This window comes from Leptosomus discolor, chromosome 1 (genome assembly GCF_034619465.1).
Source record: "Leptosomus discolor isolate bLepDis1 chromosome 1, bLepDis1.hap2, whole genome shotgun sequence".
NCBI lineage: Eukaryota > Metazoa > Chordata > Aves > Leptosomiformes > Leptosomidae > Leptosomus > Leptosomus discolor.
In genome coordinates, this window is record NC_141391.1 from 15,060,693 (window position 1) to 15,079,670 (window position 18,978).

Consider the following 18,978-nt stretch of genomic DNA (forward strand, 5'->3'; position numbering starts at 1 on the left):
AGAATATTTGGAAATCTAAGTGCTATATTATTCCTATAATACACAATTATAATAATTTATGAACAGCTTTATGATGAAATAAATAAAGATCATCAATGTCTTTTAAAGCTGTAAGAATCAGTTGGTATATAAATGGCTCCAATTTCAATCCCAGAGAGCTCATAAAAGCAGAATATTTAAAATGCATAAGCTCTTGAATGGAAACAGATTTTACTCAGCTTGAATTTAACTCTCTCGTATTACTGACTTAAGTAACGACCAGAATCCAGACCCTTAAAATACTTGGGCATTTAACCCCCATTGGAATAAATGGTATTAGACTTGTAAATAAGAATCAGACAACTAAAATATTTTTGATGGATCTGTGCTCAAGTTCTGAGGCTGAATAGTACTGCAACACCAAACTGAACGGGTCAGCTCAGAGTAATACTCATTTCATCCCTACGTTGGGATGGAAAAATCTACCGCTGAATGTTCAGGGCTCTATATTCTTCTTCTCTTTTGTCAGTAATGCATTCAGCTATACACTATTAATTCTGCAGGCACAGTTGCAAAAGAAGAGAATCTCAGCTGAAAGAAACAATTGCATACAAAAAAACCTGGCCCATGATGTGGAAATCTTTTCCCGTGGGAGCTGACACAGCATGACTAAAAAAAAACCCCAGGAAACTGGTAGACACTTTCCTTTGATATTCATAAAACTGAATTCATTCATATTCAGATGATGTAGATTTCACCTAAGTCCTTAATCTGAGTGTTTGTGATTAACTAGGCACATGTGAGTCCTGTTGACATCCATTAAGAAAGATGAGGCCAGTGTGGGAATGCAGCCAGCCAAACAAACTTCCTTTGTTGCAATTTTTACCTATAACTTTAATAGCAAAGGATTAAATTTGGTCCAGCTTCACTGAAATAACAGCAAGACAAATTTAAGCAAAAATTAATCTTTACCTATTACCCAAGAAATAATTAGCATCTCCATCCATGAGAAACAGGATGTTTTCATCCTAAATAGCTGTTTTACATTGCCTGTTGTTTCGTTAGGTCGGAGTTTGGTGCCATCAAATCTGTCAGCTGCATTCATGACAAGCAGACCAAGAAAAATGGTGAAAGACGCTGCATGGGCTACAAACTTCATAAAAGGTCCACGCATTATCCTCCCCAGCTGCAAGAGAGGTAATGAAACACAAAGATATTGCGTTGCCATCTTCCAAAATAAAAATGTATAAGAACAGTAACACAGAGAAATATATATTTCAATAACACACAGGAAGAAGTATTTGGAAAAAGTTGTACACTAGGACATGGTGTTGACAGTCATCTTTAAGAGTTTCTACTTATTTGCTATTTTCAGAGGGTTAATCTATCAGTTTCACCACAGATGTATTTTTAACTCCATGTTTTGAAATAATTCCGTAATTATTTTGGGGTATCTAAGTCTATTATAGGTGATCAAGAGAAAAAAATACTACAGTGGTTGAATTTCTTACATGCTCATCATCTTTATGATGCAACAAAGGAAATGAGATTTTGAGACTTAGTGAAAGCATTAAATTATCACCAGGAATTATTTATGACTAAAGAATTCTGTTTCCTGATTGACATGATACTCAGTTTAGCAGAGTTATTGTGCAGTTTTCCCAACTTACTTTCCTTTATAAAAAAAGTCATGAGGCCTCAAAAGGTTATATTTATCACTGTGTAGTGTCTTAATTTCCTTCCTGACTCCTTTAATGGAAATGTCCTCAACTTTGTCATGATTAAGAACAACTTTAAAATGGTTTAGTTTAAAAACTCTACAAGTTTCATACAAAATCGCACAAAGCTGAACTTTTAAAAATTATTTACTGTATTTTTGAGAGTGCCTGTACTAACAGTAAAAGGCTTAGCTTGTCCACTTAGTTGGCAGCTGCAGAAAAATACTTTTTTTTATTTTACACAGTATCTGTATCTGACAAATATTCCTTGGAAAGAATTGAAAGCAAGTGTCACAGATCTCAGCTGAAACATGTAACATTCTGTGGTCTGGAAAAGGGAGGGGAAAGCAGAAAGTTAAGAAAGGTAAGTTATTGGCATTCATATTTTTGCTACACTTGTTTCAGTATCAAAGTCAGAATCTTGCTGTCCTTACAGTCAGCTTTTACAGAAACATAGAATAAGAGGATGCAGCTAAGGATGTGATAGTAAGGTCTCAAATACAGATAACATTAAGAAAACTAGACAAATGTAAAAAGAAGATACTGTTAAAGGAACACTGTCAAGGTTAGCAGGCACAAAAATTGATCTTCTTTCTCCTTCATACTATTTCGCAAACCCATGCCATTCATTATATTTCTTACTCAATAAAATTAATTTATCTTTTATTAAATAATACATTCCGTCAGCCTCATGAGATGAACTTCGACAACCAATTATTTCACATGAACTACAAAGAGAATAAGTAATCATCATAGGGAAAGATTTTATTTCAAGCTAGGAGGGAACAGTCATAAACAACACACAATAAGCAGAGCTGGAAAATTATAAAGTACCTTGACAGTGTCCTTTTAAATGCATTATTCTTGTGTTCACAAACGAAGATGGGTTAGGAGACAAATGCCAGAAAGAGACATAGTCAGAAAAATACCGAAGGAGGTAATGTTAATATATCCCTTGATCAAAACCCACAAAATCTAAAAGACTGAATTCCTAGCGCCCCTGCTCCCACCCCTTCAAAAGAGATAGAAAAGTATTTTTTACATATATATATAGTAAAATATTCCTGGAAGCAGGCCTGACTATGGTTGAACTGATTACACAAATGCTGGAAGTTATTACAGCATTGCCATGTAACAGTGATCCAATAAAATCTTGAAATGACACTTTTAAAATCTGAGTCTCTTTATGGAGAAGATACAGGTTAGAAAATATGAAACAGGGAAAGGAACAGCAAGATGGAAAGACAAGGACATAATTTTACAAGTTTGGACTTTTCTATAAGCTAAAGTCCCTCCTTAACACTTTCACTGTGTTTTGACATAATAATTCCCTCCCATTGCACAGACCAAGGACATGATCTTCTAAATGCTCTGAATCTCTTTCTGTAATTTAATTGGTTTGGGGTTTGGCTGTGCTTTTTTTGCCCCCCCTCTTTTTTTTTTTTCCTGGTTTCTGCTTCTCTGTGCTATGGCCTTTGATTTGCTATAGAGTTTTGGAGGGTGTTTTATAGGTTCTTTTGGGTTAGGACAAGATATACAATAGTTACACTGTGGATACCTTGACATGTATGCATCTGTTTATAGGGTCACCTGAAATTGCTGGGGGCTGGAGTCACTGATTCACATTATTCTCAGCTTATGACTCTGTAGAAACAATCGGTATTGTAACATTATGGAGTATGACATTGATAAAGAAATTATAAAATAGGACTCCAGGTAGCACATCTATCACAAATGATAAAAGGTCTGATATAATGCATATACTTTCTTAGGAAGAACAATTTTCTAGCTCCTCATATACTGGACACAATGTTCAATTTCTTTCCCTCTACCACAGTGAAAAAGAGGAATGGGTATAACCCTCAGACATGCTTTTAGAAAGCATGTAGAGACTTAGCAAGTTACTTCTTTAGAAACACTAAGCCCAGGTGCTGGGAACAGCGAAAAGAGGACTCAATTTCAAGTTCAGATCTCTCATGTCAGCCAGGGACTGCCTGAATTACTTACGAATTCAAAAAGCTCAAAATCTTCATTCTATTATTAATTACAGCTGAAAAGCACAGACATTAAAGATTCTTGGAGACAACTGAAAAATGTTTTTACTCTTTCAAAATGTCACGTAATAAAATACTATTCTAGAAGCTTTGGGTTCATTATGTCAATGGGCTACACTAAATTACCAAGAAATGCAGAGCAAACAGTTCACAAAACTTTGAAGTGCCTCCATGTGGATTTCTGGCTGAAATTCAAATAAGAGGCAATCTTAATCCCTATTGGCATCTGATACTAGTAAATCCCTGCCAAATCAACATGACTTTGGTCCACGTATTTCTATGAAATTTCTTCCAGATCTGAAACTCTCAATTCAGCATCTGTGCTCCAAGCTCAAATTAACTTTTGCCTAAAGAGAAAACTGGTCAGCTACACAGGTAACTGACTGACAATGTTGCAAAAAGATATTTTTGCCTTTCTCAGAGCCATGGCATGAGAATATCAAGAAATGTGTCAGAATAACCCCACTGCAAGCTGTTATTTTCACCACAAATACTGTGAGTATTTTCTCTCTCTTCTGTCACTGTGATATATAGTGCCAAACCTTGAAAAAGAACGGGTACTATATCTTGGTAGGAGAAGAGATTTATAAAATTCCATCATTTCATACACAAAATGAAGACTGTCGATACAGACCATGTTCTGTATTGGAGCCACCCTATGCTGAAACTCAACAGTAAACACCTTCGCCTTCAAAAACCAGAAGAATCAAATTTTGAAGTATGAGTGAAGTACAAGGCAAAAAAGGGCAAGTGATGAAAAAGGTGGATTAGATTTTAAGTCTGCAAAATATAATGAAACAAAAAGCATTCCAACATATAAATCACACGATGAGACAATTAAATAGTGACAGAGGAAGTGAAACCTAAAAGGATGGTTGTCGCTTGAACCTTGACTTCACAAAGTTACTCTGAAATAGCTTTGTCAGAATGTACAGTGGTTCAAAAATACTTTAAGATCCAATAAATCATTGAAAAAGCAAAACGACACTGCTATAGTTGAAAGCCAATTACTGAAGTATGTTGAAGCTCAAGGCATGTTTTAAGACAAAAGTATTCATAAAAATCCTAGTTGCTATACAGAAAAGCGAAAATTATATAACTGATTTTTATTGTCCAGATGGAAAGAAATTAAAAACCTGGCAAAACAAAAAAAGGCCCACCTTTCTCCTCTCAGAGAATGATAAAAAAACCCTACAAAGACCACAGCCCTCTCTTTCAACTTTCTCCTTCCCCTGGAATCATTGTACGTGCACAGGATTCGACCTGCTAAAATCACAGATGTTGTACTGTAACCTGTTGAATAATCCTTATAGGATCCCATTTGTTTCCTCTAACGTACTCTCAAAGGAAATTTTCCATCAGTGTTCATTTAAAATAGGTAGTGACAAACTAAAACAGAGATTCAACACAAAGTCCAGAAAGGTCAGAGATCATAACCCATCTTCAATGGAAAGGCTTTCCATACTATATATCATCCAAAACAGATACAGTGGTAGCATCCAAATTCAGACAGCGCATTATAACTGGATGCAGGGAAGGCTGCATGACCGCTTTAAAAACCTCATGAAATATAACAAGTATGAGCATTGTCTTGACAAACCAACACAGTTCACTTTGACTTCTAGAAAGCTGATTATGATTGTTTTAATTTCTGGCATTCATGTTTCAGCGACTTTTATCTATTAATTTTTAATCATCAAAAATAAAATTGCCTTTGAGGTAGTTGGAATCAGCCCATAGCTTGGATCAATGGGGAAATGAGGATCCTCTGCATTTGCCTACTAAGGCAACACATAAAGGAAGAATAGTTTGACTCATTGTTTCTAAAGTACAGTTTCTACAAGGCAGCTCTTGCTCAACCATTGTATTTAATTTAATAGACATTGCACTCAACACAATACATTTACCTGTCTTAATTACAATTGTCAGAACATGCAATCTTGCAGCCTTTCCATTCTAACTCAGCTTTACAATAACACATTTTGGAAATATTATTCAAGCATGTCAGTATTTTATACTCATGCTTCATCTTTGCCAGACAAGAATCTACATACAGGTGATACAGGAGTTAATAAAAAGGGTCACCACAAAATTTCACAAACTGACCTTACTGCAAGGAGCAATCCAGTAAGCCATTGAAAGGAATGGCAGTCCTACTGCAACAGCAAGAACAACCAGAAACTTCACTGCCATGGTCTGCTGCCGTAAACCTGACAAATTCTCATACCAGATTGAAAGAAGTTGTTGCTGGCAGTTTGGATGTGCTACAAACTGTAACAAAGAAAAGGAGCACAAAAATATTACCACTATCAGAATATCTTCTATTAAAATAACAGCTATATGAAGTGCATTAAGATGGTGGAAGAGCAACAACTGATCTTATACTCAAATGAGGATTAACAAGGGTATAAGAAAAAGGTTTTTGATGAGTATAATCTCACAGTATGAAGGCATGTTACTATCAGCAACAATAAATCCTTTAATTAAAAAAAACTATTATTTTATTGACACTGTGTTCCATCACAAACTACTAATTTCCACCTAAGGGTAATCAAACACAAACTTTAACTGGGCAAACTAGGGCTACGAAGATGATTTGGGGACTGAAGCATCTCTTCTACAAGGAAAGGCTGAAAGACCTGGGGCTCTTTAGCCTTGAGAAAACTGAGAGGGGACCTTATCAACACTTACAAATATCTAAAGGGTGGGTGTCAAGAGGATCGGGCCAGGCTCTTTTCAGTGGTGCCCAGCGACAGGACAAGGGGCAACGGGAACAAACTGGAGCACAGGAAGCTCTGCCTCAACATGAGGAAAAACTTTTTCACTGTGAGGGTGACAGAGCACTGGAACAGGCTGCCACAGGCTGTGGAGTCTCCTACTCGCCTGGACACGAACCTGTGCAACCTGCTCTAGGTGAATCTGCTTTAGCAGTTGGACAAGGTGATCTCCAGAGGTCCCTTCCAACCTCTACCATTCTGTGATTCTGGAAACTCTACTTGTTTCTTGCATTTATAATTTTCATGTTACTACTTCAAAAATTCCAAAACTTTAGGTTTTTCTGTTCTGCAAAGGATGCTATGTAGTCTCTAGTTATGAAAGAAAGAGTACGCCCTATTTTCAAATGCTAACATGGAAAATACCATTTTTTTCAGCTGGCACAAGAAAACAGCTGTCACTTTTGCAGGAAATCAGCTAAGGACTATTTATAACTTGGTTCTAGAATCTTTTGGATAAACTCTGCAAAACCGAGGAGTTTGGCCTATAACCCTCTGTCCTGGTTTTGGCTGGGATAGAGTTAATCTTCCTAGTAGCTGGTACAGTGCTGTGTTTTGGATTTAATATGAGAATAATGTTGATAACACATTGCTGTTTTAGCTGTTGCTAAGGAGCGCTTATCCTAAGTCAAGGATTTTTCAGTTTCCCATGCTCTGCCAGTGAGCAGGTGCACAAAAAACTGGGAGGGAGCACAGCCTGGACAGCTGACCCGAATTAACCAAAGGGATATTCCATACCATAGAAAGTCATGCTCAGTATCTAAACTGGGAGAAGTTGGCCAGGGGGCTGGATGGCTGCTCAGGGACTGGCTGGGTGTCAGTCAGCAGGTGGTGAGCAATGGCACTATGCATTATGTATTGTCTTTCTTGGGTTTTATTTTATTCTTTTTGTTATATTCCTTTTGTTACATTAATATTCCTTTTCATTACTATTATTACTCTTATTACATTTTATTTTATTTTAATTATTAAACTGTTCTTATCTCAATCCACAAATTTTACTTTTTTTTCCCCCATTTCTCCTCCTCATCCCACTGGAGGGGGAGGAGTGTGCGAGCAGCTGCATGGTATTTAGCTGCCAGCTGGGGTTAAACCACAACACCCTCTTTTCTGTCAACATCTCTGGAGAGTATAAGAAGCATCTTACCAAGCTAGATAATAATAAAATGTGGATTCTTGTGCACCAAAAATTTTTAAGTCTAGACCTGGAAATACAATTAAAAATTTAACTGAATCTAGCACATTTATTTCTAGAATAGTTCTCTATATTTAAAAGATGACTGGCTGAACAGGCAAGAAATATCTTTATTCAGGCAACAGAAAGTGTTGAAAGAAAGTTCACACACAAGGAAGGATAGGATTAAGATCCAAATACCACAAAGGATGTTAATGTGGTATCTTCTCTTCAAAAGCTGTTTCAGCACTCTTTAGTGACCACAGTTTGCCAAGTATTTTGCAGATTTGTGATCATATGCTGGTAGGTGCTCTTCAGTCAAAATGGTTTTCTTCTTCTCTTCCCTTCATGAACAGATAAATACTCCTCACATATAAATGTTTGAGGTGTCCCCAGAGATGTGAATTCAACTTTTGTAAAAAATCTGCAACTGTTCCGTTATAAATCAAATACATATATTAAGTCTATACTGGATTTTTAAGATCCAGATTCCCTATCTATTTTTTGTTGTTGTTAAAATAAGATATTGTTTATTTTCACAGTGTTGATCCAATCCATTTCATTATGTAGGAAAAGTTTTACCGAAGGTCTTGCTGCTCAGTCAGGAAACAGCTCTACTTTAGGGTAACCTGCTTTCAAAGTGTATTCCTGAGCTGTATCTTGATCTTCAGTTGTACAAACTCCATCACACAAATCATTTCCCCCTGGTTCACACACATGTCACCTAGAACTTTAGAACCTACACTATCCAAGAGAAGCTTTCTGGGTAATTCAAGGGTCTTGGTGCAGCTACTAACTCAGCTGGTTTCACTGAGCACTTTTCAAATGCAGACCAGAGTATTAAAAGTGACAGTATAAATGAAAGTAAGTCAAAAAAGGGATAATAACTCCTGTATTTGATGCTGCCTGGGGCCTGCCGTTCTTCAGAAGTGACAACCACAGCACTATTAGTCCTAGATTCTGTCTCTGATCCTCTATACAGATATTTTCTGTGAGACACGCAATTTCACTAAGTTTTCTCAGCTTTCTGAGTAAGACACAATAGCTTGACAAAAATGTGTATCAATATTTGTTATCATGCAGTGAACAGGACTGCTGTTCTAGCCTCTGTTTTTTATTAAATCTTACACTTTTCCAAGCTGCAGAAGTAGTGCAAATTTCTTCCTCTTTTTTTAAAAAATAGATTAAAACTAAACCCAAGTAAATATCTACAATTTTTGCATATAGCTACACATTTTTTAGAGCCATTTGCTCTCATACTCACTGTGACCCTGAATATCTGCTTCTTGTTTATATTGCAAGCTATTTGGACCAAGGATTCTTTTGTTTGTAAAATACACTGTGCAGAAGGGCCTAAATATTCATTTAAGTGTCATAGGCTACCAAAACATAAACATTTAATAATAGCACAGTTTAATACCACTATCACGACATGTCTGTTTCATCAACATAATTGCTTACTTTTTTAACTTCATACTTAATGGCGAGTTTTAAGCGGCTAAGGCTGGGGCGACCATGTTCTCCATTATTATGGCTTGTCTCTACATCACCATTCAAAATAGCTTCCACTTCTTCTGTATTTCTGCACAAATCAAGGAGTCCAACTACAAAATCCTTGCATTGCATAGACAATTTCTTGTAATCATTCTAGAAAAGAAAAGAAGAAAGAAGATATCTTGCTGTTTAGACCTAACATGAGAGAAGTAGTTCTATATCCCAGCTACACATCTGTGAGCATCAATACTTTGCTTCTTGTTATGTTTTTTTCTGGTAGATTAACAGCACTTTGTTATCAGGCATCTACTTTCCCTGAATGTTGAAAGAGTAGGATTCGTCTCACCTTGGTTACCCTGGACATCTACATTATCGAATTTTACACCTGAGTTACTTCTCTACACTTGCTTTAGAGACAATTGAAAGTAAAAAAAAACAGTTTCAGAAAAATCCTATGACATATTTCAATGACTATTTCAAGTTGAAATGAATAGCAGCGGGGAAATTCTTCTATTCACTGACTGTCATGGAAATCTAGATAACTAGCTCAGATGTAGAAAGTTACACAACCAGTTGGTCAAGATGACTATCCTACAGAGAACACATCTAAAGAACTTCCTAACCTTCTTGAGAATTACATAAATATATCGAATTTTCTCAGGCCTTGAATTATTCTTGTAAATCTTATCTTTCTCAGTTTCCAACATCTCTTTAGCTTGCAAACACAGGATTTGATCGCTGTTTTTCAGCAACAGTGCCAACAGTGCTACAGACAGCATTGTGATATCACATCTCTAACTTCAACTCAGTGGTCTCTAGCACAAATATCTCATGGCAGACTTTGCCTGTAAGCCAAAATGTTGCTCCACAACTGCAGGTTCAGTTGCTTATTGCTTTAACTACCAAATATTCTTCTCAGTCACTGTTTTCCAAAAGGCGTAAGTCAAAAAAAATATATATATATTGATCATTGCAATCCACAGCTTGTTAACCACTCGTTACTTGCATCTGTGTTTGGGTCATAAAAAATGAATATAGCTAGACAGATAAGGAGTTAGATGGATACAGATGTATATTTAAAGCTAAAAAATGTGTACAGATATATTGCCCCTAGCCTAGACCTTACAAGAGACTTACTCATACATGTGTCGACAACTTCTGATATTTTTGTGATCTTGCTAATTCCAATGTCTTGAAAAATTAAATTACTGTAGAATTGGTCTGAAACAAAAAAAAATGAAAAAAACTCCAACCACCCCACACCATACAGAACTGCTCATGCAGTCTCTATTTCATGTTCAAAGTAGCCTTCTATGACTGCTTTTATTACAGTGACACATTTCCACCTCCTCTGGTCTGTTCTTCATAGTATTCCCCCTTCTCCCACTCTTAGTCTCTGTTTAGTCCCTTCTTTTTAATTACTTCCTTCATACTAACTGCCACCTAATGCACACCCTGGAAGACAAACTGTTATTTTGAGTATACAGAATACTCTAATTTATTTGTCAAGGGTGTACTTCATGCATGTAGAAACATGCTTTATTACCCACAACACTACAATACCAGTTTATTACCTGGATATATTAAAGGATTGCATCCAAGTTTTCTATTTCACTTCGACGGATGCAAACATCCACAGACAAATAGTTATAGACACTACTGTATGTCTATATAAAACTGCAAGTGATTTATTTTTTCAATAATGTAATGTAAGCAAGATAGCTCAAATCTGTCATAAAAGAGAAAGGAACTTTAATGTCCTCTCTCTACAAAGACAACGGAAGCTAAATACTAAAACTAGCCATTTCATGACATGTTGTATATTTTAACATCGTAATTTTTTTTTGCCTCTCTTCAGAAGAATAACATGAGAGATTAACTAAAATCCTGACTTCTTGGAACTACAGAAAGACATTTTTTGAGAGTAATATATTACCTTCTGTTTGGCTTTCATTTTTGTAGCAGCAGCTAAGGTAAGATTCAGTATTCAATCATTTTAATACATAAATGTCCTCTTCAAAATGAAAGGAAAAGTAGCCATTTGAGATTCACAGACAAAGAAAAAACAGACAACCTATGCACCCTTGTACGATTAGGTACCATGACCTGTTCCAAACTGATATCTGACTCTTGAACATCAAACAAAAAAAAGGAGCATTTTTCAATAAATTTAGTAACAAAATACTTCGGCTTTCATAAATAACTATTACAAAATACTGTAATATATTTATAATATATTGATATGTGCGTATTTTCTGGTAGGAGATACATACATACATACATGCACACTCACACACACTCTTAATTAGTATTTTCCAGCTTTGGTGACTGAGATGCAACACAAATTTTCAAAACAATATGTGAGGAGACCATTACTCCGCAGTGCAGTCCAATGCCTTTGGGTAGTCTCAAAACAAAAATCATACACAATAACTTATTCTAATGAAGAACATGACTCTTTCTGAGTGTAGTCTGTTCACCAAAATGAATACTGAATGGGCACTTTTAAGGATAGCCAGATACCCCATTCACACTTTGCAGAATTATCCTTTCTGAATCTGGGTTTGTACACAGTATCACAGTATATATTAGCACCCAGTAAATTCATCCATAAACTCCATCAGTTTATTTTGTCATTTGCAAATACAATAAAACAGCTTCCCCTCCCCTGAAATACTGACAACAGCTGCCATCAGTGGTAGCAGATGAGCTGAAATGTCTTCAGCAGTCAGGTTACAACAAACGAGCTGTGGAGAACTGAGTGGTGCCCAGGATCACCGTTTCCATCCCAGTCGCAGCGCAGGACGACGGTTGTAACACAGCAGTCAGATGAAGGCAATGCATGTCGCTGCTCCAGTTCACAGTTTGCTGTCTTGATGTATATTCCCTTAAGAAGAATTTAGCCTTTCAGGGAAGGGTATGGAGGACAGATGGGATGATAATGTCTTAAACTGCTATGGGAAGGTTTGTCAGGGTCTGAACACAGGGCAGGTAGCTCTAGCTGGGCGACTTTGTTTCTAAGAAATCAAATGTGTTAATTTGCAGAGACTACTGCACAGGCCACCTTTTGCCCTTTGTCTCCTCGGTCCACTTAAATGTGTAGCGAAAGCAGAAATGACTAATACACTCCTCTTGCCAACACGGTGTCTCTGTCACACATGCAGAGAAAGTTCCCACTACCCCAGCATCTCACATGTCTCTTATCATTAATGCGAGCCAAGTGAACATGGTAATTTGTTTGGCTTAACTTATTTTTGAAAATGGCCAAAGGCACATGGGTAATTCCATGAGTTCTCCTTTACTGCAAATTGTAAAGTTAATTAATTAAAAAAGCAGTCCTGGGAGACTTGAGAAGATAGTTAGCAACTAAATTGGAATTGGAACCTCTAAAAAGAATCGGCCCTTAATTCTGCAATAAAGTATGTGTGTGCTTTATTTTACACGTGTGACAACATTGGTTCAGGGCTCCTCAACCGCTTAGGGAAAATAGTTTTACCAAATTTTGCACACTGGTTGCTCCCACCCTACAACAGGAAGGTGATGATTTGGGGTGTGTGATGCATGGGGTGAGGAACCAGGGGAACAAGACGCTAGTGGCAAAGAAATGACAGGAGGGGTGCAGGTGACTGGCTGCTGCTGAGAGGGGTCACCTGTCCTTTGTGGCAGGAGCAGCTGCAGACTGTCTTGGTGTCCCAGCTAAGGGAGGAAGCAGGTCACGGTCATTCTGACCTCAGCTGATCAGGACTTGCCTTACCTTTGACCATGTAAGCAGGAAATCATGGCCAGGAGAGCATCACCACAGCTGTTTTTCCCAGAGGAAAGGGGCCTTCTCCACGCAGCCTCCTGTGACCAGTCACAGGTTCCTGCTGTCCCCCAGGCTGTGCACTGGATGAAAATACTCTAAGGACGCAGTCTGACCCTGAACCCTACAGATGAGATGGAGCAGTGCTCCAGACCACATCCTGGCCCTGCTTAGTCAACTGTAGAGGCCAAGATCAGAAACAAGGGTACTGTTATACAACAACTCAGGATTTCAAAGTGCCTTGTGAACATAAGTGGGACCTAAATGTTGGATTTAGGCATCTTAGTAGGTATATATACACATTATTCCCCTTACAAAGGTGTCCATTACTCCTTCAGTGCCTCAGTTTTTCTTCTCTAAAAGGTGATGTTACCTTTTCTTTAAGACAGCTGACAATACCCGTAATGATTTCTGTAATGGGGGTTGTATAAATGAAAACAAACTGAAAATCAGACTTTGAGATGATAAACTGAATTCTGTTTCTCATCAGAAAAGCAAACTCAGATGACCTTATTAGGGGTATTAATTTACAGCAAACAGTAATGTATCTATGTTTAATTTAAAAGTACTCCATCCCATTAAACAATCAAACAGTCTGTTGCCATTATAGCTGCAGTGGACTCTATACTAAGTGCAAATCTTACCCATTTTGAACAGCACTGGGCCACAGCTGTCCCTCTTAATAACTCCAGGTCATATCTCTGCAGGACAACATTTGTCACATATCATCTACATCCTTATGGACACAGCAGAGATATTAGCTCAAGGGTGGGCAAACGATTCAGATGACAGAAAATACAAGCACAATCCCCCCAAATAAAAACATTCCATATAATACCAAACTTTGTAAAGCTACACACTTAGCCATGTCATAAAAAGCTAAATTAAATGGCATTCAGAAAATCCTGAAGATCTCAGAATTACTCGGGAAGCCTGAACTAGCTGTTTGCTTGGTACAGAAACATTCCTACACTGTTCTTGACATGTCTGTCCAGATAGTCTTCCTTCAGAAGTCATCTTCTAAGTTTTTCTGGTTTTACTCCTAATAAAGAATGATCCTCCTAAACACTTGTAAAAACAATACCTGCAACCAAATGCAACAGGCATGTAATGCTGGATGACACTGCTACAGAGGTTTGAAGCAAAGAAATGAGTTTATTCCAGAGAATAGTGGTTTCTGCTGATTATGGCGTTTCCTATTTTTGCGTGAATCACAGTTTCATGGTCAGCGTTATCTCTAACATTAACTGATAGTGTAAGACAGGAGAGAGTAATTTATAAGACAGTCATGAAACAACCAGCATCACAGTTGAGCATTAACCCTTTCCATTGCCTCTGAGGAAGACCTGGGAATTATCTGTGCTACTGGTTGCTGTAGGCACCAACTAGGAAGCTCCTCTGCAACAATACGCCACCAGCACTATAAAATAGGTGACTTTCAAAACAGTGTATTACCAGAAAGTTCAATTTTCATTTAGGTAAGGTTTGAAATACTTTAAATGGCTCAGGTAAACCCTAGGTGGAGCAAAAGATTTGCCATAGCTAATCTATGCACTAAAAATGTAGTTGTTTTGATTATACTAACACGTGTAATACATTTTTACAAAAACCACATTTTTACACAGGGACTACACTATCTGGATAATTGTAGCAGACTCCTGAATTAAAGTAAGGTTAACAATTTTCAGATAAATTGCTACAATTTAAGGGATATGAGCTTGCAGGAGCACAAACAAGCCCACACTTAATAAATACGACAGCATCCATTTCCTGCAACTTGTACACACAACCTTTGTACTGCCTGCACTGAACCTAAGCCAGGTATTTCTCAGTCAAGCCCCCAACCTGTCTAGATACTGTAAATGTTATTACTCATCAATAGTGTAAATGTTAAATCTCGTCAATGCACGTATAAATGTACTCTATGGTCTTTAATATTTATCCAGAACCACCACATGACTTTAGAACCTACAAAAACATTCCCAAAAGCCCTTATACTGCCAGCTGCCTGCTCCTGGTGAAACCTTAAGTAAGGGAGAGTTAAATTTCTGTGTTGCCTTGTGCTCCTGCTCCTCCTTGTTCCTGTTCCCCTTCACTCTACTCTAAAGAGTACCTATGTCCCCAGCAGAGCTTGGCTGATTAACGCCCAGCAATAAGGAGCTGCCCTGTCTCTTGTTTAGCCTCCCATTGCTCTCTGAACCAGAGCACCTTTTCTCACACATGTGCTCCACTCCCTGCCCTAGTGGACAAATAGTACGTTCCCAGTTCATCTCACCAGTTGTGTACTGCAGCACACATTTAAAGAACACTTCGTGCCAACTTGATTTTATTTATCTTTATAATAATCTTAGCTTGTGTCACTCCAACTGTGGTAAATGGAGCTATACAGTCCCTACAAGTCAGACATGCTATTTATCTCAACATAGCTGTGAACTTAACAGGCTGCATTTATGGTGTATGAAAAATGTTTTTCTGTTCTGTTCTAAATTTACTCCCTTTTAAATTAATCAAGTCCTTTTGTTCACATCTTCAGCAGCTGCTAAAGAAAAAGAAACAAGAGTACGTGGCTTAAATACTTTTCTCTGAACTGCACATGAAAGCAGCGGATGAAATCTCAGTCGACTGAGGTCCCAAGGATTTCTGCCAGGCACTTCATGGGCAGACGTTCACCCTCCACATTAAGCTGAAATGCTCTTCTAGCATTTTGTCTTATTGATTCAAAATAAAAATTCTCCTCTGCTCTGATTCCAGCTGCTCAGCTGCTGGTTTTAAGATCCCCTTGCACATTCCTCCTCCTTTCTTTCCCTCTCCAAGAAGTATTTCAGCTTCTTTACAATAGATTGGTGCCAAAAAGACACACTTATGAGCACGAGTGAGGAGTAATTAATTCAGAATTGCAGCATCTCAGCTCAGGCTGGCTGAGCAGAGACGGGTTCACGGCCTTGTGAACTGTGCCACTGCTAAGAAGATTAACATTAAATATTGATCATGGCAACTTCAAACTCTTCCTAACACAATGCTGGAAAATATTCTATTACTGCTTTGGAGGAGGTTTGATCTCCTGCTAGTGAAGTCTACATATGTTGCTCTGTCACAACAGTATCATATACTAGCATCTGCTTTCAACAGGGTCCCATAAGACAAAGCCAGTCCAAGGAATTTTAGTTAACTTAAGCCATAATTAACACTGACTTTGCATTTACTGAGAGCAAAAAGCTTACATTCTTATTGTCTTAATACAAATAAAGTGGTAAATATTTTTGTAGGTTGTGCACCATTGTATCTACATAACAGAAAAATAACCCCAAAGAACACTCATGCTTCAAGGACCTAAGGGCCTTTAATCTCTGGGTCTCAATAATTATTTTTTTTCTCAAAGTTATGCATTTGTGAAATATTAAAAATTCTATATCACACTGAAAAAGTCTAACTTCACAGAGTTCACATATAACAAAGTACAAATAAGTAAAAAAGAGGAAGAGGTGAGTAGATATACCAGAGAAAAGCAGCACATTAAAAAATGAAAAGGACGACATTATTTACAGTCCTTTTGAGAATAAATGCAAACTATTGTGAGGAGTAAGAAAGGTTTCAGCCCAACTATGAGAAAATAATGAGAATGCCTGAGAGTTTAACAGAATCGTGCAATTTGTCTTTCAGAAGTGACCAAACTGCACCACTTTAGTCTCCTCTTTCCCCTGTCCTAAGCCAGCTTCACCCACGGGTTTGAAGGGTATCCTTTACTATCCTGCCTGACAGGAACTGGAAAATGAGTTCACTGGCACATTGTACATAAGTAGCATGAATTACAATCAGCACAGAGCAAGAAGACATTCCCAAATATTTAAATCTTCCATTCATTAAACAATTACATATTTTCCCACATTATCTTGATGATTTATGATGATGATGCTGACCACTTACTGCTCAAGGAATGGGAGAAAGACCTTTGACTGAACTTCGCAGTTCTGTGTCTGTCAGAATCAGTATCTCTCTACTCACCTTAAACTCTTTTTCGATGTTGGCAAGTACAGCCAGCTCATTGCTGAGCTCTAAGGCAGTCATTACAGGGTCTTCACTGGACAAAGACAGATAAGCGGGGCTGGCCAGACCTTTGTAGGCATTGATTCTGGATCTAGAATGGCTGAAAGAGTCATGCTTTTGCTTCTGATTGCATTCACTGCACTTGCAGAAATAGTCATGTGGCCTATCGATCCGAGCTCCTTTTCTCAGCAGAGTGTGGACGATCTCATACTCGTGGCAGTGAGCAGCCAGAATGATTGGTGTAACATCATGGGAAAATCGTGTGCCATCTTCATCGTATGCATAGAAGTCATCATGCTGGAGCTCTGACTGGCTAGGACTCAATGCAAGTCTCTTGCCTTCAGCAAACGCGGGATGGTTTAGGATGGCTTCCACTATCCGAACATAACCTTTGCTAATAGCCAAAAGCAAGGCATCCCCAACTCGAGACAGATTCTCCTTCTTCAGCAGAAGTTCTGTGATCTCCAAGTGCTCATTGGCAACTGCCAGCTGCAAGGCGTTCTGCCCCATATAGTCCACACAGTTCACATTGAGTGAGGTACATTCTTCCAGCATTTTGCGAATCACTGGAATATTTCCATATTCCGCTGCATCCAAAAAGCGCTCCTCCTCAAGAGAAAGACTTGTTGAGCGGTCATTAAACATATACGCTGGCCCTCGACTGGCCTGCCTCCTCCCCTTCTCCCGCAGAATGGTCTGTCGTCGTAGTGCTAGTCTATTCTCATTGCCTCGGCTGTGTGGAAATTGAGAAATTATTAGTTCTGTTTTATGCAAGGGCATATCCATTCTAAATAATAATTAATAAAACAATTTTAATCATTTATCTGCTGCATATTTCAATGCAGCAGGGGGACCAGAAACCCTGACTTTGATACACTTTGTAACCCCTGTCGCTGCACAGCCCTGCAATCAGTAGCCAGCTATATTTTATTTCAACAAGAAAAAGCCCTAGTAAATCACCATTTAAGACTACCTTTTTTTTTCCCTAATTTGTCTTCCACAGCTTTTGCATGATTTTTACTGAAGTCAGATTGTGTTTCATGTTACATAGGTAGAATAACAGTTTTAAAGGTAAGGTCCTTTCTCAGGTTTACACAGAAACCCCTCTCTTTTTCCAGCACTCTTCTATCCAAACTTCTCATCAGCTCTTGGTATCCCACACATCCCTTGGATAAGCACAGTTACTTCATGAAAAAAATGCTTCCTATTTTAATCTAGAAAAGAAGAAAGCATCATAACATTTTTGCACGCTAAGATTTCACTTTCTGGTTACAGGAATATTTCAACAGAAAACATTCATCTAAGTCTGAGAATTGCTTCAAGAACAAAACTACGATTTCTCTAGATGAATGTACTTCTTTCTGACACCTTTGCTAGATCTAGCAGATATTTTGAAAGACTTCAGCAGAACAGCTGGGTATTAAAAAAAAAAGAACATCAGTTGTGAAGTTCATTGTTTAAATACATTTTTTAAATACATTTTTTAAATACAAAGATGACCTGGAGAATAGCGATGACATGCAATGACTGTCTCAGTCCAGGCAGCGGTATCAACAGCACAAGGCAGTAAGAACAGCCCACATCTGCTCAGCTGGTAGGAGGGGTCTCAGTGACACCACATGAGCCTAGGTGCCCTCAGGTGGCCCTTCTAAAAGCCGCCATCCCCTCAGGATGCCATTCACCCGAAGTTCTTTACTTAGTCTATGGTGGTGCTAAGTCACAGCTCAGAGTGAAGACAAGCCATGGTGTGAAAGGAGGCAGCAGTCACGGGATGAGGGACTGCACAGGACAGCAGGGCACACAAACATGGAAACTCTAGTCTAAATTCCCTTCTGCCTCAGAAAAGCAGGCAGGCTGACTTCACTTAATCTTATTATTCTTACCCCCATCACTACTTCAGCAACTATCTAACTTACATTTTGGATCTGGTTTCTCCTTT

At 38.1% G+C, this 18,978-nt stretch overlaps 1 protein-coding gene across 1 annotated transcript in view; it reads right to left on the reverse strand.

Annotated features, from left to right (window-relative positions):
• The window catches only part of TRPC6 (transient receptor potential cation channel subfamily C member 6), a 99,503-nt gene that overhangs the window by 21,525 nt on the left and 59,000 nt on the right, over window positions 1-18,978 (reverse strand). The window contains exons 2-5 of the mRNA XM_086481751.1: window positions 16,998-17,772; window positions 9,161-9,346; window positions 5,858-6,022; window positions 952-1,165 (exon numbers count right to left, since the gene is read on the reverse strand). Of these exons, the coding sequence (XP_086337877.1) occupies window positions 952-1,165; window positions 5,858-6,022; window positions 9,161-9,346; window positions 16,998-17,772 (1,340 nt within the window). The remainder of the gene's footprint in view (window positions 1-951; window positions 1,166-5,857; window positions 6,023-9,160; window positions 9,347-16,997; window positions 17,773-18,978) is intronic.